Here is an 18,155-nt window from a genome sequence, read left to right as displayed (position 1 = left end):
CAGGTTTTTCACATAAGGACATGTGGTAGAACAACAGTAAGCCCTATAGAAGGTTTAAGTGTAATCTGACTGAGAGGTTATCCCACAGACTAGCATAGGGAATCCATGGATAGACTTCTCACTAGGTCTAGTACTACCCTGAATTAAACCCAAAACTGTGTTGGTATGTGACTAGTGCCAATTTGAATTCTCCTGGACAGAAGGGATACTCTAAGGTATCCACCAAAAAGGAAAGTGAATGTTCTTAAATTAAAATTCAAGACTAAATGCTAAAGATTAACCTAATTTACAGAAAACTACCCTATATTCATTAAGACTCATTTCCCTTGAGTTTTCTGATTACAAGGATGTTACTACAAACTGTGTGACAAAAGGCTCTAAAAGGTGGTGGATCACCCAAAGCAGTTCATCTTCTAAATAAATTCTACACATGTGAATAATGGAGAGACAGAGAGAACATAAATATGGATAAGATAATCAATATAAAAATGAATATAAAATGAAATACATGGGTGCCTGGGTGGCTCTGTTGGTTTAGCATCCAACTTCAGCTCAGGTCATGATCTCAGAGTTTGTAAGTTCAAGCCCACATGGGGCTCTCTGCTGTCAGTGTAGAGCTCACTTAGGATCCTCTGTCTCTCTCTCTCTCTCTCTGACCCTTCCCCGTTTGTGTGTGTGCACATTATCTCTCAAAAAATAAACATTTAAAAAAATAAATAAATACCAACCATAAAATGATAAGCACTAGAAGTAAACAATGCCACACTACAGAAACTTATGACTAGAACTCCTGGATAGGAAGGTTTATAAAAACAAAGAGAATCATTTTAGAAGATGTTTCCTCAGTACATTTATGCATAGGGTGTAGTTAATGTTCCCTGACAGCTGACTTAACTCCTTGACAATAAAAATAGCCAATACATATTACAGGATCTACTAAATGGCATTCTAAGCATTTTTTATACATTAACTCATTTGTCCTCAAAAATTGTGAGGTAATTACTGGTATTATCCTAGGTGCAGAGGCTGAGATTTAAGGTTAGTAACTTGCTCAAGGTCACAGTTTTTAGGTGGCAGAGCCAGGATTTAAACCCCATGCATTAAGGTTCTCTATATAGTCTTACATGCTCCTAACCATTAAACTTATATACAGCAAATCATTTATTTACTTACTTTAAGTTTTCCTTTGTTAAAAGCACAAACTGAGACCTGGTAGGCAGAATGTCCCATATCAATAAATATTACATTTCTTGGTTTCTCATCTAATGGCGGAAGATCCTGTTTATAAATTCCATAAGCTAGTGCAACTAGGTAAGAACAAAGAAATTAAGTTAATATCAAGATAGCAATCACTTGGAAAACAAGAGATAAGTCACTTTGATAATGCACTTTAACACACAGAATAATATAAATTATTAATTTCAAAGTAAATCAACTTTTCATAATTTGATTTTTATTTCTTTTCTACCTGTAACTCTATAACATAAATGCTTCTTATTGCATATATAAAGACATGTTTAACTTCTGCCAAAATGTTATACTCCTAAACAAAAGGTTACAGGAACTAGCACATAACAGAGTTAAAAGAAAATGTTTCATATTAATTAGAAAAAAATTAGAACAGTATTTTTCTGATAAATAAATTCCGAATAAATTCTGATAAGTAAATTCCAAAGTGCTCACCTGCAGTAGTTTCATTCATCAACCTTAAACAATTTAAACCTGCAACCTGGGCTGCAGCCATCACAGATCTTCTCTCAGCATCAGTGAAAAAGCTAGGAATCTGGTATTTTAAAACACTAATATATTAGTTTGATGTAACAGATTTTAAACATTTCATCAATTAAAAATGTAACTGCTCTAAAACTCATGTACAGCTTAAAGCAAAGAATGGTGTTCTAATTGAACAAGGAAAAAAACCTACTTTCTTTCTTTTTTAAGTTTGACAAGGTCTATACTATTAAGTGTTGATCTAAACTATGAACACAAATGTAAAGCAGTTAATAAGATGATAGGAATAATGCGGGCTTTCCAAAATATGTTCCTCTAAATCCTTCTTGTGTTGGTCTGCTCTTTGAAAAAAAATATGTTGGTTCATCTTTAACAATGAAAGACTGAAAACCCAAGACTATTAAAACGAGATTGGTTAAATACATCATGGTAAATCCATATAATGGAATCTTACATAGCTGTTAGAATCAGGCAGATATGAATTGTCATGGAACAGTATCTATACTACATGAGAAAAAAGGACATGTGTAACATGATTTTTGTGTAGGTATAGATTACTCAGTTTACAATGGCTATGATCTCAAAAGGAGAGGGAAACAATACCACAGGGGACTTACAAGGAACATAGGTTTCTTTTAAAATCAGAAAAAACACTAAATGTATTTCTATTAAAAATAAACTGAGACTTAAATTTATAGTTAAGATTTACATAGTTCTAGGGGTTTCTGGGTGGCTCAGTTGGTTAAGCGTCTGACTCTTGATTTTGGCTCATGATCTCCTGCTTCGTTAGTTCAAGCTTTGTGATGACACCTTAGAGCCTGCTTGGGATTCTCTCTTTCCCTCTCTTGCTTCCCCTCCTCTGCTTGCTCTGTCTCTCTCAAAATAAATAAGTAAACATTAAAAAAAAAAGATTTACATAGTTCTATCAAAAAAGAAGCACTTTGATTTGTTTCTACAGATTTCTAAGAAGCTAACTAAGTATACTCATGTATAAAATGACTTGGAGTTCTTCCAATTATAAGTAAATTGTCTCCTCCAATTTTATTGCATTATGATGTTAGAAATTTCATTTAACTCCTATTAACAACAGGAAAAGAACTTGAATTTCAATAAACTTGTTTATCCTAATTTTGGTATTATCCTTCTGACAAAAATCTAAATTGTAATACAGGCTTCATTTAATACTCATGGAGCACTTATGTACTTTTCTAGCCACTTAGAGACACTGTAGTGCATAAAACAGAAAATACTTCCCTTGTGTAGTTCACAATGGGTCTACTGCATTAACTACAAAGTAAATAGCGGCTAAGAAGGTGTTCATAATGCTCTCCTCTGACACTGATTTCTGATGTGAAAATATTATCACGTATAGTTAATAGGGATAGATTTGAATTTAAGATGGATTTTAAAACTGATACCACTTTGATGTATACTTTCAAGTAGCAGTGTAATGGAAGAGTTATAAGCAGATGCTTGGGAATAAACTACCTGGGTCTGAATTCTGGCTCTACCACGTATTAGCTCTGTTGATTTGGGGCAAGTTATTTAACTTCCCTGTGTCGCAGTTTTTTAATCTGTACAACTAGAGTTAAAAATGTCCCATCTTCAGGGCACCTGGGTTGCTCAGTCGGTTAAGTATCTGACCTTGGCTGAGGTCATAAGCTCATGGTTCATAGTTTGAGCCTGACATGGGGCTCTGTACTGGCAGCTCAGGGCCTGGAGCCTGCTTCAAATTCTGTGTCTCCCTCTCTCTCTGCTCCTTCCCTTCTCATGCTCTCTCTCTCTCAAAAATAAACATTTAAAAAAATTTTTTTTAAATCCTACCCTTACAGGGTGGTTCTGAGGATTAGATGAGTTAATACATATTAAATGCCTGTAACAATGCCTGACCAATGGTAAACTATTATTTGCTATTACTAAATGTCTGGAAAACAAAATACTAAGCTCCATTATTTTTCTCTCAAAAAAATTCTAAATACCTATAAAAATCCCATTACTAAATTCACTGAAGAGTTCATAATCTGGTTCTTTTATTCTGATGACATGTGATTCTTAAACTTTAAAAAATATTTTTTTAATCTTTATTTTTCAGAGAGAGACAAGGTGTGAGTGGGGGAGCAGGGTTCAAGCAATACAGGGCTTGAACCCACGAACCATGAGATCATGACCTGAGCCAAAGTCAGACACTCAACTGACAGAGCCACTGAGGCGCCCCTAGACTCTAGAACTTTTGTAGAAGGTTAAAATAGTATTAGAAATACATTCACATTTAGGTGATGACAGGTAAATTTAAAAAGTTATCAATATATAATAGGATCTCATGAGATAGAGTAAATGATGAAATGTTTTAAGAATCCTTAAAAAAAGACCTTTCTGAAAAATACTGTATGATCTCACTTATATGTGGAATCTATAAAAGCTAAATTTACAGAAGTAGAGAGTAGAGTGGTGGTTAGGAGCAAAGAGGTGGAGGAAATGTGGAGATAGATACTGGCCAAAGAATACAAAGTTTCAGTTATGTAGGATGAATAAATTCTAGAAATCTAATGTACAGCAAGCACATAGTGTCTAAAGTTAGTAATACTGTTACTATGTACTGGAAATTTGTTAAGAAAGTAGATCTCAGGTGTTCTTGCCACCAGAAAACAAAAACAAAACAAATTAAACCTAGCTACTAGGTTTGCACACCTCATTTGTAAACAATTGTCCTTTTAAGAAACGCACAAAGGAATTCTGGGGAGTGATAAATGTTTATCATACTAATAACATGATGGTTTTGTGTAAGCATGTCAAAATTTCTGAAAGTATAATAATGTTAAATATATCCAACCGTTTTAAAAGAGTTTTTCTTTCTTTTTTTTTTTTTAATTTTTTTTAATTTATTTCTAGGAGAGAGAGAGAGACAGCGTGAGCACGGGAGGGTCAGAGAGAGAGGGAGTCACAGACTGAAACAGGCTCCAGGCTCTGAGCTGGCAGTCAGCACAGAGCCCGACGCGGGGCTCGAACCCACGAACCGCGAGATCATGACCTAAGCGAAAGTTGGACGCTTAACCGACTAAGCCACCCAGGCGCCCCAAGAGTTTTTCTTTCTGATACATAACATATACTATCTCAAATACCTAGCTGGGAATTTTCAACTTTGCCATAAAATATTAAGGTCCCTACAGGTGAGAAGTTTACGGCGACCAGGAAATATTCTTAGGGATAAATAGGACAGGTACAGCAGTCACTAATCACATACATAGGTTTTTCTTTAAGATTCACTAATTATCACAATGGACTTTATAGGAAACTCAATCCTAAACTTTACCAAATAAGGTGGGCTTTTTTAAATGTAAAAATAAAAATGGATTTACTAATTAAGATCAGAAAGAGTAAAGAAAAAGGAAGAAAAGAAAAGGAAGAAAGTATTAATATACTGGAAAGGAGGATTTAAAAGTATTCACTATTGAAGTAAAACTTACTGATATCACACAGTCGGCCACTGGTTTCTTCAAAGCATTTTCTGAAGTCTCTTTAAGTTTGGCCAACAGCATTCCAGTGACTTGCTCAATTGCAAAAGGTCTCTCTTCTTCTAGGTAACGCACCTAAAACCACAAGTTGAGATATTTATTAAGTCATTTATTCATCTAACATGTATTTTGTAATCATCTACTCTATACATGATGGATAGACAAAAGTGAAAAAAGGCAGTCTTTGCCCAAGGAAGTTATATTCTGAAAAGATTATTCTAATATTACAAACACTCATTTCTAAAGTTCAAGTGCCTTACACAGATTAATATTAANGTTATATTCTGAAAAGATTATTCTAATATTACAACCTCTCATTTCTAAAGTTCAAGTGCCTTACACAAATTAATATTAACCAAATTGTTTCCAAAAATGTCTTTCTGCATTAGATCCCCACCTCTCACAAAAGCAATTTTTATCATTCACTTTCCAAGCACATAATGAATAACAAAAAGATCAAGTAATCTTTCTTTTGAAAGTCAGAACTCTTCCTGGGTTTAAAATGAAAGCTTTAGTCATAGAATTTTAGGTAAAGGAAGGAAAAAGAAAAATTTCTTATTTAAATAAATAAATAAATAAATAAATAAATAAATAAATAAATAAAAGAGGGAGGCCTGGGTAGCTCAGTCGGTTGAGCATCTGACTCTTGATTTTGGCTCAGGTCATGATCTCACACTTTGTTGAGTTTGAGCCCCATGCTGGACTCTGCACTGAGAGTGTGGAGCCTGCTTGGGATTTCTCTCTCTCTCTCAAAAGAAATAAACTTAAGAAAACTTTACAGTGCTTAACAAAAGAATACTAGAAGATGTGTGCTTTAAATAATCAAGCCCTTTAATAATAATAATGAATACATTTATAAGCAATATAAAGTTACCTTGGAATCCATACAATAACTACAGTTACAGAGGAAAAACTGTCTAAATAATATTCCACTGTATAGGTACTAGATTTTCTTTATCCACTCAACAGCTGATAAACACTTGGATTGTTCCTGATTTTTGGCTACTATGAATGTTATTGTAAATAATCATGTACAAATTGTTGTGTGCACATATCATTCAATTTACTGGTGTATACACTTAAAAGTGAGAAACCTGGGTCACATGGTAACTCTATGTGTTTTGAGGTATTGTGTTAGTTTTTGAAAAATCAACAGAAACATGTTTTTGTTAACCAATCTGTAACTTACTGTCTTGGGATGTAGAATTAAAAACCAAGAATCCATCTCTTACGTTGAAAAAGTTTGGTTTAATGTAACAATTAACATAGTGTCGGGGTCTAGTTTTCTAAATCACTTATGCCTCTGCCTTTATTGCTTGAAACTGAAAACAGTTCACTTCTAAAAGTTCTCCAAATAATAATCATTTTTCCTTGACAATAAAAGTATTATTTGGATTTGAAAGATTATCTAATTAGAATTTCTTGCACTCACTAAAGCTTTCTACAAAAACTGTCTAAATGAAAGTGTCTTACTTTGTAAATGGCCTGTATTTTAGGAAAGTGATTTTTTCTTAACTAGAAAGGTACATATGTACTGCATTCAGAGGAAAAGAGTTAAATTATAAATAGGAAATATTTTATTTGTTTTATTGAATTTAAATATGTTTGTACTCTGGGAATATAAAGCTTACCTTAACTCCTGCACTTCCATTAGGCATCTTCTGCAGCTCATAAGGAAGCCTGATCCTTTCAGTCTGCACAATGGGATCATCAAATGATCTCCCATGAAGCTTTTTGAAGCCATGAATTGTATTTCTTACATTCGTGACTATCTGTCAATAGTAAACGCTTTTATTTATCAATTACTTAATGAATGCAAAATAAACATTATGCTATACTTTAAAACCACCAATTCTACACATTTAAGTTTAGAATTACAATCATTCATTTATCTGACTTACAGCTATTAGTAAAATTATACAATAAGAATGTATGCACCTTACTGGTGCCTGGATGGCTCAGTTGAATGAGCATCTGACTCTCTTGATTTTGGTTCAGGTTATGATCCTAGGGTTGTGCAATTGAGCCCTGCACTGGGTTCCTTAAGATTGTCTCTCCCTCTGCCCCTATCCCCTGCTCATGCTCTCTCTCCCAAAAATAAAATTAAAAAAAATTTTTAAGAATGTATGCATCTTGACTATTGGCCCTCAAATTATCCTATCCTATGAATGTAGGCCCAAAAGTAATATCTTCAAAAAAGAAAGAACAAAAGTGTAAAGCTTTTCAAATCATACAGTGAAAATCAATCTCTAACTCATGTCTTTGGTTTTCCTCAACACTTTTGCTATTGTGAATTAGTACTTTTGATTTCTCTTCCTTCTACTTTCCTTACTGTGTATTTATTGAAACTATCTTCCTTACTGCACCATTTTTCTTTTCTTCTCATTATCTAGTTCTTTGTGAAATTCCTCACTGTTGAGAATTACTCCTAGGCTAATAAATTTAAACTCCTTCTATGGAGGCATGATGCTAAATTAAAGTGTATTAATTTGTAAATGGCTTATATTTTAGGGGAGTAATTTGTCCTTAACTAGAACATGTAGTTCAAACTATAAAACATTACTGAGATCCAGTTGTTGTCCTCTTAGTTAAAGCCAATTACCAGATAAATGCTATGGGGATGCTCAATTACCACCTCGGACTCTTTATAGGAATAACATTAGTTTGCTTTCTTCAGAGACTCTGATATCAATCATACACTTAGAAAATCAAACAGAATATAAAATGTAAATTTTAGTGAAGAAGTCATTTTGACACAAACTTAACATTTGTTTATAGACAGTATGAAAGTAGAAGAGAAGATAAACATTTTCATATACAGGTCAATTAGAAGACAACTTTGACAAAAATCTTAAGCAGAAATTTCTAGATAAATGAGTTAATTACTCCTACAATGTCATGAAGAAAAAAGTCCCATTTAAAAAAAAATAGTTTATTGTCAAGTTGCTTTCCATATAACACCCAGTACTCATCCCAATAAGTGCCCTCCTCCATGCCCATCACCCCCCTTCCTCTCTCCCTTACCCCCCAAAAAAGTCCCATTAAACAAAGTTATTTTATGAGGGAAAAAATGACTCAGGTATACATGAAAATGTTAAGAAGTAATTGTTAAGGGCTTTTGGTTCAGGGAAATAAAATCCAAGGAAAATGAACCCATAATAAGGAATATTAAAAGTAAATGTTCGGGGCGCCCAGGTGGCTCAGTCAGTTAAGTATCTGACTTCGGCTCAGGTCATGATCTCATGAGCCCCAAGTCTGGCTCTGTGCTGACAGCTCAGAGCCTGGAGCCTGCTTTGGATTCTGTGTCTCCCTCTCTCTCTGCCCTTCCCCAACTCACGCTCTATATCTCTCTCAAAACTAAACATTAAAAAATTAAAAAATAAATAAATAAATAAAAGTAAATGGTCTACTTATAAACACTTCAGAAGCCTAGAAATATGGATACTTAAATTGATTCCATGTACAGTAGCTACACTGGGTTACTCTAGAAATTAGTTCTTCATCTTTACTACCTTCTTTTCTCAATAAGACATCACTTACTTATTGAAGTATATATAATAGATAGGATACCTCACAGAAAAGTGACTATACAGGGAAAAAGTGGTGTCATATGGTAGCAACACCCTAACTTCACAATTATAAAAATGCTTTTTTTAAAAAAATAAAATTTAAGAAATATTTTGCAACCTCCAAAGCAAACTATATCTACTAAAATACCAAGACATTAGGGTCTGTCCAATTTCCCTTCCTCTTTTTTCACTCTTAACTACATAAAATCAGAGCTTAATTACCAAGATTCCATTAATTCTTCCTGTAAGTCAAAACACCTACATTAACAATTTACCTGGCTCTTAGCTGCATTTCCAATAGCTCGAGTTCTTGATCCCAAAGATATACAGGCCCTAAACAGGAGAAAAACACAAAGTTTATTTTCATAGTATGTTTACATTACTATGCCTTTATTCTGCTTCTCCTTATGAAAAAATGAGTTAAACGGATTAGCATAACCATGTATATTCTAAAAATAGGTTAACGAACACCAGAAATTTGCATATTTTCGTTTTGTAAGTAATGGAACAGTGGTCAGAATGTTAGAATTTTTAGAAAAAATGTTGCTAATATCTGGCAATAATGCTATGTTGGCCCCCAAAATTATTTTTCAAATTCTATTGGTTATGACCTACTAAAAAAATTAACTGTGTTCAGTAAGGCCAGGTTGCATGGATCTAAATCCAGGCTCAATTACCTTGTAGAAATTACCTAACCATTATCTGTCTCCACTTCCCATCTGGAAGATAATGATGATAATAATACCTACTCACAGGGTAGTGTGAGGATTTAATGAGTGAATATAGATAAATGCTTGGAACGCTATCACTGCTATTTTTCTGCATTTAGATATAATTCTAAGGCAAGTGTAGAGCAAGATTTTCATCAAAATATCATTTCATGTTATAATTTAAGAAAGTGTTTCTACGATTTTAGTTGTAACTACATTCAACCAACAGCCAATAAAGTCTTTTCTGGTCTGGTCTCTGGCTGCTCTACCCTGTAAATTCAATCTAGGCACACCAGTCTCCTTGTTAGTTCTAGAATAAGGCAAGCACACTTCTTCCTCAGGGCCTTTGTACATGCAGTTCCCTATTTCTGGAACCCTTTTAAATACATCCATATGGTTTGCACTCATTCTCACGTTGTTCAAGTCTCTGCTCAAACATCAGCTTATTCAACACCTTTTCTATCTTCTATAAATAACATTTTCTGCTCCTCCCCAACATACACATCTCCTACTGTTTACCCAATTTTATTTTCCTGCATAATGTATCACCATCTGATACAATTTATTTACCGACTATATCTTCACACCAGGGCATAAACTCTATGACGGCAGATAATGCATGCCCCATTCCCTTGATCTACATTATCCAATATGGCAACCACTAGCCGTCTGTAGTTAGTAAAATTTAACCAAAATAAAAAATTCAGTTCCTCGACATTATTCACATTTTGAGTGCTCAACAGCAAACTTTCAAGGGCTTAACATGTGTAAGTGGCCAGCGGGTATACAGAAAACACAATACACACAGAACAAAAGAGATATACAGCAGAATACAAAGTTCTACTGTATAGTATTGGCTTAGATCATTATCTGGCAATATACTAAAGATACTTATTGAATGAATAGACAATAGTTCCTAAGGGTAATGCTTATTTAGAGAGCAGGGGGAATACAACTTGGCAGTTTCATTTGACATTTTGATAGATACTTTCAGGGTCAGATTACACAGGACCTCAAATCATAGATTATAAATTTGAAATTTATTTCAGTAGGTAAAGGGAATTCAGTAAAGTCATCTGAATAATGGGGAGAACATTTCAAGCTCATAAATAAGACCAAAAAAAAAAAAAAAAAGAGGAAAAGATCCCAGGACAGTGTTGTTGTTTTTTGTTGTTGTTTTAACATTTATTTTTGAGAGACCGAGCATAAGCAGGGAGGGGCAGAGAGAGAGGGAGATACAGAACCCAAAACAGGCTCCAGGATATGAGCTGTCAGCACAGAGCCCAATGCGGGGCTCAAACCCATAAACTGTTGAGATCATGACCTGAGCCAAAGCCATATGCTTATTAACCCACTGAGCCAGCCAGGCACCCCCCAGAAAACTGCTTTTCAAGAGTTGAACAATACACTGTTATAATGGGGACTACTGTATCTTCACGGGGGCAAACAGTTAAATTCATTTAGTTAATTTAACACATTCTGGTTGAGTAATTATGTCTGGAACTCTTGTTAGAGGGATATAGTAAGGGGGGAAAATGTGGTTTTGGCAGAACCCCCACCCCCACCTTTCCTCTGCTAGCACTGTCTCTTGTCTCTCTCAAAATTAATGAGTAAACTTAAAAAAAAAAAAAAAAAAGGATAGATAACAGAAGCAATCTAAGAGGAGGAGAATCAGGAAAGGCTTACCCAAGGAAGTGATGAGATTTCAAGAAAGATTAAATGATAATGGGGGTGGAAGTAAAGGACATTTGGCACAGATCATTTTGGCCACAGTGTGACCTGTTGGGAGGATGGCTAGGAGTTATTGGTAATCTATATCAGGGTGATGGCAGCTGACACAGGAGGAGAAGGAATTAAGAGATATTTAGGAGGTAACACTCAAAGGAGTTGGTGCTAAGACAGTATCTTCACTGTCCAATATTGTAGCCACCAGTCCATATGGCAATTAAGCCGTGAAATATGGCTGGCGTGATTAGAAATGTACTTATTTTACGTGTGAAATAATACTCTGGACTTTGAAGATTTAATATTTAAAAAGGAATATAAAATATCTCACTGACTTTAAAATACAGAAATAAGACTCTGGATATATAGAATTAAATGAAATAAAATTAATTTCACCCATTCTTTTTAATGTAACTACTAAAACATTTATGCATGTGGCTAACGTTTGTACTGAGCAGTGCTGAAATAGGTAAGAGCTCTGAAGAAGCAAGTATCAAGATTAATGTCTAGGTTTCTCATTTGCAGATAGTAGAGAGTGGTGCCATTTAAAAAATTTTTTTAATGTTTATTTATTTTTGAGAGAGAGAAACAGAATGCGAGCAGGGAAGGGGCGGAGAGAGAGAGGGAGACACAGAATCCAAGGCAAGCTCCAGGCTCTGAGCTGTCAGCACAGAACCTAACGTGGGGCTTGAACTCACAAACTGCAAGATCACGACCTAACTATGCCACCCAGGTGCCCCATGAGTGGTGTCATTTAATGAGCCAGAAAACACTGTAAGAAGGACAGGTTTGAGGATGGACCATCACAAGTGCTAATCTGGACATGCTAAGACTGAGGTACTTTTGAGACATCCAAGCAGATCATCACTTCCAAATAACTCAATTTACCCCACCAGAACAGATTTTGCATACCCGATATGGTTATCTATGTGGATCATTGGCAGTCCATCCTTAAGTTCATCAGAGAAAATATAGATTTGCCATCTCTTAGCATACTTTATTATAATCTTTCCCTCAATTCCATTATTTGGACACACTTAAGAATACTTTTAATTTTTCAATACTAGACTACTACCACTTAAGTGCACTAAAAATCTTATTCAGTTGATTTTTAATAAGTTATTTTCTGTTAGAACACTAGTGTCAAATAATATTGATTCAACTATCATTTACTAAGTGCTAGATTCTTTGAACTATGCTGTACACATACCACTTCACAGAAAGCTGAAAAGTTATGATTATTATTCTCAGAAGTTAAAGTAGACAACTTTAAAGTTTAAACAATTTAGTGTTACAACTTGGAAATACCAGTTACAATATGCAGAAAACCTTCCTCACATAGCTAAAAGGCTTCAAATTCCTTCCTTTAGTTTCTTGCAAAAAGATTCTGGAATACAACCATTAACTAAATGCTTGCTAAGTATTTTCAGAAAAATCAAAATACCTATATCTCTCAAAACTTTTATCTGACTTGACTAAAACTAAGAGAAATAAACACATTATACCATACTTTACGCTGACATAAAAGTTTTCATAAAATAGTTTCAACAGTTTAATATTCAGTAGTTTACCCAAATGTATACTGTATAATTTATTTATATTATACTTTCCGTAGTTATTAAACTGCTATTTAGAAATTCCACTTTATACCTAAAAACAAAAAGAAAAAGAAACGGTTTACAATAGCTTAAATCTTTAATTTCCAACCTGATACTGCCACCACAGCAGTAGTCCCAGATTCTCAGAGAACACCACAAAATTCTAAACAAACAAAACTTTAAAATGTCCTATGTCACTTTTAGCAAAGGAGGGGTAAAAAAACCAAATGACAGCTGTTACTTTAAGAAAGCTGTTTTTGTATTTTCCCTTAAAACTAAAGATTAACTTTCTTTCTCTCTTATAAAGCCTATTTTTATAAGGCCAAGCAAAATCAGGTTGGAGAAAACACACACTGCCAACAGACTATAAGACTTCTCACCTAAGAGGTCAGCACTCTCTAAATTTGTTACTTCTTTGTCAACCTCCATTAAGAATTCAAAGCCTCTTGATTTTACCACTTTGATTTAAAAAATAGCCCTATTTTTTTTAAATTCCAGCTTTCCCTCGCTAATTTCCATAAGATCACAATTACTATCTATATAGCCTATTCTGTTAATCAAGTACATACTATGAAAATAATGACTTAATTAATGATGATACGAGAGGGCAATCAACTGGCTTAAATCAGGGGTTTAGCTCCTGAGATGGCAGAAGCACTCCCCTCCCCCCAATTCCTCACCCCCAGAGTGACAACCAAAATGCATCTTTAGATATTATCAGATGTACCCTAAGGGGCAAAATCTCCAACTGAGAATCACAGCCTTATAGCACCATTTCCCAAATACTGTTCTGTGAAATATAATTCCTTGGAAGTTCAAATAAATTGAGGAAAACATTCTTTCCTTGTAGTGTTTCAATGCCTACAAACAAATGAACACATCTGAGAAGTTCTGCAGTAAACATCTGGTTATCATTTCCCAAAGTTAACCATCTGGAAAAAAAATTGCCCTAGAAGGAAGTGGAGAAGGAATGTTCTCAAAAGGACTTATGGTTGCCATTTGCTTTCTAGCTTGCTACTTAGAAAAATAAGACTTCTGGGCATATATAATTTAGGAGTAACAAAAACTTTCCAGTCTTTCAATATGGACAATGGATAAAAATTTTTTAACACATAAAAAAATAATTAAAATGTAAGTTTCCAAATGCTTTTAGTATGGACACCTAGTTCATAAATAAATTGGTTCACAACTTGAAACTATTAACAGAATCACATGAACACTTATAGTTGACTTTTGAACAAGAAGGGAGTTAGGGGTGCTGAATCAGTGCACAGTTGAAAATCCATGTATAATTTTTGACTCCCCACTTAACTACTAATAACCTACTGCTGACCAGAAGCCTTAGTTGTAACAACTGATTAACACATATCGTGTGTTATATGTATTAAACACTGTGTTCTTACAGTGCTGGAGAAAAATACTAAGAAAATTGTAAGAGAGAAAATATATTCATGGTCGTGTATTGTATATGTCAAAAAAAAAAAACCACATTAAGAGGACATATACAGTTCAAACTCATATTGTTCATGGGTCAACTGCACGTAGGAAGACATATTTAAAAACTAATTAATCATATTAAATATATTTAACTGAGATATATTTTAAAAGCTGATTATCTTAAAACTCAGGTCAAATTCTAATAGCAATGCACAATAATTTTAAAGTTCTTTCAATTTCAAACGCCTAGACAAGGGATTTTCAAATTATCATTTGCCATCTGTTTTTATAAATAAAGCTTTATCAGAACACAGCTATGCTGATTAATTTGTTTTATAGTGACCACATACTAAAGAACACCAATAGCATGTTAAAACACCTTAAACTCACAATAAATAGTATGTAATTTGTACTTATCATCTCTTGCCTTCTAGAAACTTTTCAGAATTTCTCACCCACAAATTCAAGGCAATAACTAGAGATTGATTTTATCAAAGAAAATACTCATTTAAAAAAATTCTGTAATCCTAGCTTTGGCCATGCTAATGTACGAGCCATCTGCCTTTCCACTTCTCTCGGTACAATTAAAAATAAAAAAGGCAAAGGTATTCATTGAATTTTTGTTTTTGTCAACAGCAAAATAATCATTTGAAATGTCCAGTAATGTAGTGCATCAATGGAATGCTGTATAGCCATTTAAATGAATTAGGTAAATTAGGTCAGAAGAGCTAAAATTAACAACACAAGAAACAACAGGTGTTGGAGAGGATGTGGAGAAAGGGGAACCCTCTCATATTGTTGGTGGGAATGCAAACGGTTGCAGCCTCTCTGAAAAACAGTAGAGAGGTTCTTCATAAAAAATAGAACTACCTTATGACCCAGCAATTGCACCAGCAGGTATTTACCCAAAAGAGCTAGAGGGTATTTTGCTAAGTGAAGCAAGTCACTCAGAGAAAGATAAATACCATTACAATTTCACTCATATGTAGAATTTAAGAAACGACAACAAAAATGAGCGACAACAAAAATGAGTGTAAGAGAACAAAAGAAAAAGGCAAACCAAGAAACAGATTCTTAACTACACAGAAGAAACAGATGGGTTATTAGAGGGGAGGTGGGTGGGGATTAAGAGTTGTGATGAGCACTGGGTGTTGTATGGAAGTGCTGAATTACTAAACTGTACACCTGAAACTATATTACACTGTACGTTAACTGGAAATTCAATAAAAACTTTTTTATAAAAATATTTTTATCTTTTAAAAAATGTTTTTAAATGTTCTGTTTATTTTTTTGAGAGATACAGATGGACAGTGTGAGCAAGGGAGGGTCAGAGAGAGAGGGAGACACAGAATCTGAAGCAGGCCCCAGGCTCTGAGCTAGCTGTCAGCACAGAGCCCGACGCGGGGCTCAAACCCACGAACCATGAGATCATGACCTGAGATGAAGTAGGACGCTTAACCGACTGAGCCACCCAGGCGCCCCTAAAAATATTTTGAGGTAATTTAGAGGTAAATTGGAACCATAAGCACAAATTTGAGATGTCCACACTCTATTCTGAAAAACAAAACAAAACAAAAAAAAAACAACTACAAAATATAATGTAATTCTACTTTTGTTAAAGAACAAATAGGGGCGCCTGGGTGGCTCAGTTAGTTAAGCATCCGACTTCGGTTCAGGTCATGATCTCAAGGCTGGTGGGTGGGAGCCCCACATCATACTCTGTGCTGACAGCTCAAAGCCTGGAGCCTGCTTCAGATTCTGTCTCTCCCTCTCTCTCTGACCCTCCCCTGCTCGCACTGTCTCTCTCTGACTCTCAAAAACAAAAAACAAATAGAAAAACATTGCAGTTGTATATGCATATTCATACATTTGCAATAAACCTAGAAACATACACACTGAACTTAACTAGCTGGTTGGGAAGAGGTGAAGAAGACTGACTTTCTCATTTGCATTTAAAATACTTTTAATCAAAGTTAACCTAAACCATAGTAAAACATACAAAGCCAATTCATATGGTACAAGAGTATTTAAATAAAATGTAAAAGCCATCCCTCCCCTTACCGCCCCAACTGCTATCATCATAAAAAGCGCTCCTACCCAACTATCTACCATTAACCTTTGGAGTTTGACATTTCCTATCTATAAAAATGTATAAAAATGTTTATTTTTAATACACCAAAGTAAATGATTTCTACATGTGTGCATTGAAGAAGACATCTCAATGTAATATATAAATAATATATTCCTGTATTTTCAGATTCATACACTGATAAAGAAATAGGGAAAAATAAAGACAGAAAACTAAATACTAAGTCTGATCATATAGAATTTATATGAACTACATCTAACGAAAATCTCATTTCATCTTAAAAAGTCCATTTTCCTTATGGTAAAATAGGTTCATAAAAATTCAAAACATTACCGACTATGTATTAAAAGGATATCCTCCTCAATTCTAACCAAAGGAAATATGCATTATTTGTAGTTTATAGTCATCGACTGCTTTCCTCCATATGCTTGTATTAACATATTTTGTGTTGGTGTACAATTTTATGAATTTTTTAAATGAAGTAAGATTTTTACATGCTCTTACAATAACAGCATTTTAAAACAGTATTTCTTAGAAACTAGCCAAAAATAGATGGATTTACTGGTATAAGAGCAAAGATGCTTCTCAGCCAGGTAATTTGTTCCTTTGATTGTTATTCCTCATTAGGTTAATATGGATATACAATCCTTGGGCCAATGGACAGTTGGAGGACACTGGGGTTCTGGGGTCAAAGAGACCTGAAACTGAATCCATTTCTTTGCTTACAAGTTCTTGGCAAAATACATAAATTTGCTTTAGGCTTCTAAAGGGAAAAAAAAAGAAAAAAGCTAGTATTTTTACCAAACTCAGAGAATCAATGTAGTATGTATAACAATGGAAGCAAAATGCTTGGCACATACCAGTCACTGTTATCAACAAAGGCAGTATGTTTTAGCTGATTACATGCTTTAATCTAATATTGAATGAGGACTGTTGGCTACAGTTTTCTTTTCCCCTCTAAGAAACTAATCATTTTTGTATAATTAAGCCTGGAATAGAAATTCCAATTCCCACATCTATACCCTTAATTGAATAATACAAACTTATCTAAAAAAGTGCATATTCAGTAATCCTACTTCTAAGAATTGAAGGAATTAACGATCAAAAATTTAGTTCCAAAATAGTTACTGCAGTATGGCTTATTTAAAAAATATTAAAAACCTGAATGTCCAAAAAGGGATGGATTAAAGAAATGATTATACAAACACTGAAACTAATGGTATAAAATAAAAATATATTTTACATAGAGGTTGCCCAACAGACTATAAGCTACCCTTGAAACACTGAAAAAATAATCTGGAAGTTTTATTCTGGATGAATTATAATTTTTACCTTCATCTTTTAATATGCCTATATTTCTTTTTTTTTTTTAACTTTTTAAAAACGTTTATTTTTGAGACAGCGCGCTCACAGATGAGCAGGGCAGGGGCAGAGAGAGGAGACACAGAATACGAAGCAAGCTCAAGGCTCTGAGCTGTCAGCATGGAGCCAGATGCGGGCTCAAACCCACCCACGGACATTGAGATCATAACCTGAGTAGAAGTCGAAGCTTAACCAACTGAGCCACCCACACGCTCAATAATGTGCCTGTATTTCTACAATGAACATGTGCTATTTGTGTACTTGTTTTAAATAAGAAAATGTCCTGAAATTAATTTTTTCTCTTCAACTTATGCATGTGAATTTCCTTCTCCCTCTTCAGTTTATGCAGGAGAGGAGAAGAGCAGCTAGTACAAGCACTCCAACTTTATATAAGTGGAATCTGAAGAATGGGTTAAATTACT

General features: G+C 34.3%; 1 protein-coding gene across 3 annotated transcripts in view; it reads right to left on the bottom strand.

Moving 5' to 3' along the window:
- HSPA4L (heat shock protein family A (Hsp70) member 4 like) overlaps positions 1-18,155 on the bottom strand; it is a 49,858-nt gene that overhangs the window by 27,285 nt on the left and 4,418 nt on the right. For all 3 annotated transcript variants that reach the window (XM_077764705.1, XM_077764763.1, XM_077764637.1), the window contains exons 3-7: positions 9,088-9,145; positions 6,875-7,015; positions 5,196-5,318; positions 1,684-1,783; positions 1,174-1,307 (exon numbers count right to left, since the gene is read on the bottom strand). In XM_077764705.1, the coding sequence (XP_077620831.1) occupies positions 1,174-1,307; positions 1,684-1,783; positions 5,196-5,318; positions 6,875-7,015; positions 9,088-9,145 (556 nt within the window). The remainder of the gene's footprint in view (positions 1-1,173; positions 1,308-1,683; positions 1,784-5,195; positions 5,319-6,874; positions 7,016-9,087; positions 9,146-18,155) is intronic.

This window comes from Crocuta crocuta, unplaced genomic scaffold (assembly GCF_008692635.1).
Source record: "Crocuta crocuta isolate KB4526 unplaced genomic scaffold, BGI_CrCroc_1.0 scaffold120, whole genome shotgun sequence".
Taxonomy (NCBI): Eukaryota; Metazoa; Chordata; class Mammalia; order Carnivora; family Hyaenidae; genus Crocuta; species Crocuta crocuta.
The sequence above is the reverse complement of the archived record's forward strand: the minus strand, read 5'-3'. Positions and strand labels throughout refer to the sequence as shown.